At 41.1% G+C, this 6,000-nt stretch overlaps 1 protein-coding gene across 1 annotated transcript in view; it reads right to left on the bottom strand.

Moving 5' to 3' along the window:
* Nucleotides 1–4,794: 4,794 nt before the first annotated feature.
* The window catches only part of PMS2 (PMS1 homolog 2, mismatch repair system component), a 33,613-nt gene continuing 32,407 nt past the window's right edge, over nt 4,795–6,000 (bottom strand). Inside the window, 1 exon segment of the mRNA XM_018567694.1 lies at nt 4,795–4,986. Coding sequence (XP_018423196.1) covers nt 4,843–4,986 — 144 coding nt within the window. The 3' untranslated portion in view covers nt 4,795–4,842.

Here is a 6,000-nt window from a genome sequence, read left to right as displayed (position 1 = left end):
GTTGTCTCAATTTTTGTAACACCCGGGGAAGAAGGAATAGAGGAAGGAAAGCATATGCTAGGGAAAATGTCATTCTTGAGAGAGTGCATCCACCTCCCGGGAGTCTGCTTCCACTAAAAGGGGGGAAAAAATCTGTTACCTTCCTGTTTGACCTTGTTGCATACAGTTCTATGTCATACAGCATACAGTTCCATGTCAAGATATCCCGGCCTGGAGACTATCTGAGCAAAAACCTCTTGATGAAGCTCCCACTCTCCCCGTCTGATCCTTCTGCGACTGAGAAAATCTGCCATCACATTGTCTGTACCCTTTATGTGAACTGCCGAAATTGATTGAGTGTTTTTTTCTGCCCAATGCAGAATTTCCTGGGTTAATTCCAGCAGCCTTGGTCACCGGGTGCCTCCTTGATGATTGAGGTATGCGACTGTCGTCGCATTGTCTGAAAGAATAAACATTTACTGGCCCCTTATTCTGGTCTGCAAAACTAATAGAGCCTCCTTCACCACTGACAATTCTCTCATGTTTGATGATGCTTCCCTCAAAGTGTGGGACCAGGGCCCTTGAGCCTGCAACTCCTGAGTGTGCGCTCCCCACCCCCAGGAACTGGCATCTATGGTTATGCAAATTGGAGAGAGTTGGAACCAAGGTCTCCCCTCTGCAAGAGTCTGAGGATTCAACCACCAAAGAATTGATTCTCTCACTACTGGAGTGAGTTGAACCTCTTGTTCCAATTACTCTTTAACAATCCCACTGAGACAAAATGAAAACTTGAAGTGGCCTGGTGTGTAACTGTGCCCATGTCAGGGCCGGAATTGAGAAAGTTATGACTCCCAAAATTTTCATTATTTCTCTTAGTGACAAGGACTTTACTGAACAGGCCTGTCGGATCAGAGACAGGATACCGGCAATCTTTTCTTCTGTCAGAAAAATCCTCTGAGAAACCGAGTCTATACGGTAACCCAGAACAATTCTGGATTGATCGGCAATCAAAGAGGACTTCTCCACATTTAGAATCCACCCAAGCCCGCTCAGAGACTCCCTGACCTTTGGCAAATCCTGCAATATTTATGTTCTGGATGGAGCGAATAAAAGAAGATCATCTAAATAAGGGATCAGCGATATCTTTATAAGTGCAGATCTGCTACAACCTCTGCCAAAATGTTTGTAAAAATTCTGGGGGGCTGCCGCTAGACCAAAAGGCAGGGCCCTAAACTGATAATGTAACATTTACTTATTTGTGTGACCTGCAAATTTCAGAAACCTCTGATGTTCCAGGTAAATTGGTACGTGAAGGTATGCGTCCTTCAAATCCAAAGTAACCATGAACACATCCTTCTTTAAAAGCCTTCGAATGGAATAAATGCTTTCAATTTTGAATGTTTTGGCCACTAAAAATCGGTTCAGTTTCTTTAAACTTTAAACAGAAAAAGTCCTTCCTTTGGAACCTGATCAATGACTTTCTGAGACACTAGACTTGAAATACAATCCATCAGGACTGCTGCCCTGGATCTCGGTGTCAGGAACAAAACTGGAGGAAGACTTTTGAAACTCTAACCGATAACCCTTTCTGATGAGAGTTAAAATAAAAAGATTTTCTGTAATTTTTAACCATTTCTGATAAAAGAGCCACATTCTTCCCCTACTTGTCTGGCATCATTTAGACTTCTTAGTGGAGGAGTCAGGAGCAGTAAAGAGGAGACTTGCCTTCTGTTTAGGTTTGAAAGGCCACCTTTTTCTCTGCTCCTGATTTTTCCCCCATAGGCCTCTGATTCTTTGAATCTGCGAAAATGAAAATTCTTATTTTTCTCAGAAAACTTCTCTTTTCTGAGGGTCTGGCCACGACATTGTCTAAACCAGAACCAAAGAGTAAGCCCCCCTCAAAAGGTAGACCACATAATTTAGTCTTGGAGGAAATATCATCATCCCAGGCTTTTAACCAGACCCCCCTTCTAGCTAAATTGATAATAGCCGCAGATCTAGCAGAGGCTCGCACAGACTCAGCTGCTGCATCAGCAAGATAGGAAACTGCTTTCCCTATTACTGAGGGACCTCCCTGTGACAAGTGCTGATATACTCTCTCTAGCCACAAGTCCATGTTTCTTGCTACGCATGTAGCAGCTAAGGCTGGAGCCATAGACGATGTATTGGCATGCCAGGCCCTACGCAGTAAAGCTTCCGTCTTACGATCCATTTGGTCCTTAAGATTCCCAGAATCTTCAAAAGATAAATCTGAAGTTTTAGAAACCTGAGAGAGAGCTGCATCTAATTTAGGACATTTAAAAAAATGTGTCCTCATCTTCCTTTCCGAAAGGGAATCTTCTTTTCCAGGACCTGAATTCCAAAAACATTCTCTCAGGATCCTTCCATTCTCCCAGAACTAAGTCTTTTAGGGACTCTGCCCTGAGCTCCATTTAATCCCCTATAAACCCTGCCCTGAACAGACACTGGTTTGGGCGGGTCAGGGATTTGTTCTGTAACATATATAACCAAGACATTCTATCTGCATAATCCAGTTTATCTCTGTGACACATTTGACAATGTAAGGAGTGTTGCAAATGCCAGTGGTAGGGGCAACTGCTTTGGCTGCCATAAGGAAGTGACAGATGTTATTCTTAATGGGCTCTATGGTGTCTGGTGTATGGAGCGTAAAATGGCCTGGGTGGTATTTTTTATTTTTATGCCATTCACCCTGGAGGACAAGGCAAAGATGGTCTTAATCGGAGAGCATTCCCACCAGATGTGTGCCATGATCCCCTTTTGAGTCTGGCACCACCAGCAATCATCTGTGAGGGAAAGAGAAAAAGGAAGCTGGATGGTCATCTACACCTTCAAGTCAAAACTTTTGTTTTTGTCCTGAGTTTCACAGGCAACAGAAAGGCTATAGAAGTAGAAAAGGTCTTTTCCCAGTCATCTGGGTCAATGGATAACCCAAGTTCCCTGGACCAAGTCTCCAGGTAAAGAGGAAAGGATGGATGCATAATGTTGTAGCAAAATATTGTAAAGTTGAGAAACTATATGGGTTGGTGGAGAGTTCTGTAGAAGTATATCAAAGGAGGTGAAAGAGATATCAGTTGGGTAAGGGGCAAAAGTGACTCAAGAAATATTTGACCTGGTGGTATGTAAACCATTGTTAAATCGCGTGTGGAGATTGCAATTGGTTCAAGGACCAAGGGGGTAGACCACCTCCATAGGCAGAGTGTAGTATAGTGTGTTCCTGGGGGGAAGGATGGGTTATCAAAAAGAGCGGTTTGGGGAACTAAATGAGGAAATCGGAGGATTGTTGACTAATCCCTCCCAGGTTTTGACTAGATGGTGTGTAGGGAATGGAATAGGCGTGGGACCCATCCTCTTAGGTTCACTTTATTGAGAAGGCTTTGATGTGGAAGGGGGATACGGACCCAACGTCTAGGAGACTGTGAAACCAGTGTACCACTCTCATCAAGAAGGAAGCCTGGTCCGGTTATAATGAAGGAACATTATAAGGTTGTCGGAATCCCCCTTACACGGAAATGTATGACATGTGTACTTTTCCCCCCTTCCCCTCCCCCTTTTTTTTAATGTGTTTTTCTCCCTCTACCCTTTCCTTATTTTTTTTGTGTTGTGTAGGTTTGAGTTTATTGTATTCTGTTTGTAATGTAATTATTGATGTAAACATGCAATACATGGATTGTCAAAACTTGTTTAAAATTTTGTAAAAATAAAGATTAAATATTTAAAAAAAGAAGGAAGCCTGGTAGTAGAAGAGTGAATCCAGGGAACCTACCCTTCTTTTTAATTTAGGAAGGGAGAATATTCAACAATCAAGCCAAGATGACTAGTTTCCCAAATGCATTTCCTGAAGGTATGTAGTCATTTAGGGCCTATGTCTTTTCTTAATTATGCCACTGCCTGGAACAGACCAATCCTTTGTACAATCGACACATCAGAGATGCTGAATTTGTATAGGGCATGCAATACTATCTGAGCTCTATCTCCAAAGCTATGTTTTTCTGACTAACATAAAATACTAAATGCAAAAAAACTAATTGCAACAATCAATAACATTTTGAAGAGACACACATATGTTATTCTTTATAAAATAATTTATTTCAAAATAATGCGATGTACAAAATAAAACAAGAACCAAGAAATGTGCAATCTGTCAGTGTTCAAAATAGGGGAAATCACCTATAAAATCTTAATCAAAGAAATGTGAGACATTTCCTCCTCACTATCATTCCACAGTAAAAGCTAGAAAATAAAAGTGAATTTCTGACTGACTGCTGTGGGCCTTTCCTCTAGTTTTTATGCATTGGCCTCATTTTCAAAGTACTGCTCAACCATCAAAATAGCTGTCAAGGTAATAACAAAGCGCTAAAATGCCTGGTCCTCTGAAAAATATGTAACCCCTATGTAAAAATGCCAATTATTGTACATGTTAAAAAAAAAAAAAAAAAAACCTAGAGAAAAGTTAGTAAAATACTTTCCTTACAATTGGCTTTCGCACAGGAGAGGGTGACCTCGCGGTCCTTCCAGCAAGATCTAGAGAACACTTAGTATGCCAAAATGTCAAGAAAAGATGCTCCAAAACCCACACAGGAGGGTTTTCTACTGAGATTTGGTATCATTTGAGTTCCCAGGATCTCATCAGAAGGATTGTGACATCACCCTATCTTAGGCTCTCTGGGAGTAATTATGTTTTTAACTTTTTTATGTGTTTTTCATCAGAATAATGCAGATTATTTTACATGATGGAGTGGTGGTGGCAGTATGAAATTAGTTTTAAACACTAAAAAGCAGCCTAAGAAATTTGTACTTTCCACCGTGAAAATACATTTTGTGTTTAAAAAATATCATTTAAACTTATTCCTGTGAAATGATATCCAGACAGGCAATGTGCCTCATTGTAGGTCTTCCATGTGGGCAGTTCCATGGTTGTTCAATCTCCCCCATGTGTGTAACCAGTTTCTTCATTTCATGCAGGTTTAATGCTGTTCCGATCATCACCTGCAAGGACAACACAGTGTCAGACATTCTGAGACTATAATTCAAGTGAACATTCTCAGATGCTGAGAAATAAGCATGGGCATTGGGCTTTGAGTGCAACTTCACCTAAAAACAATTTCTGCATTTTTGGTGAATGGAACATAGTTTGCTTCCCTAAATTAATACAAAAATGGTGCCGCGCATTAACAACTTAATCTAAAAATATTTCAAAGTGCTATAATGCATATATACACTTCATATAATCCTTCACTTAAAAAGCTCTAAAACAATATATTTTAGTGCTAGACTCCGAGCCCCGGACGAAGTGACATACCAGGTAGGGCAGTGCTATTAAAGATAAGAGAATGTGACATTCTGTTTGCCTGAAGAAGGAACCGCTGTTGTTCCGAAACGTCGCTATATGATGTGATAGCAATCGAGTCAATAAACCGTTTTTGACTTGAAATTCTATTGGAGTGCAAGTGACTTTATACATATACTTATCTTAAATTGCAGAGGCATCTGCAGTCACTTTGGCACCCACCCAACTCCAAGGGTATTATTCGGTCAGGCGTGCGATGGGTACATTGGATTTTGGGCGGGGCTATTAGGCGCAGAGTGGAGCAAAGGACACAGTGGTATGGTCTGAAGCCCCATCCAGCCAGTGCACTATATTGGACAGCTGAACGGAGCAGTGGGAACTGATTGTTACCGATGATTAGGTGTGTTCATGTCTTTCCACATGTGCGTTTTTAATAAGGTATTTATTGGTTTTACACTATGCGTTCCATTCATTCCTATGTGGTGGGGTCCTGCTCTCTACACTATAATACTGTGGAAGGGAAGGAAGAAAATAACACTGGCAATGAACGATCTGTTGATTCTTGGAGCGATTAATGACCTATATGAAGGTCTAACCTGGAGGGGAGCTTTTCATAAGAGGGCACAAGAGTGGTGTCAAGTGAAGAGGATATGTAAACAGCACTGAGAGACTTTGTTTTGCACTAAGCACTTTGTCATAAGTGTGTGGACTAT

This window comes from Nanorana parkeri, unplaced genomic scaffold (genome assembly GCF_000935625.1).
Source record: "Nanorana parkeri isolate BGI_ZX_2015 unplaced genomic scaffold, ASM93562v1 scaffold3, whole genome shotgun sequence".
NCBI lineage: Eukaryota > Metazoa > Chordata > Amphibia > Anura > Dicroglossidae > Nanorana > Nanorana parkeri.
This window is presented reverse-complemented; position numbering and strand designations above follow the sequence as displayed.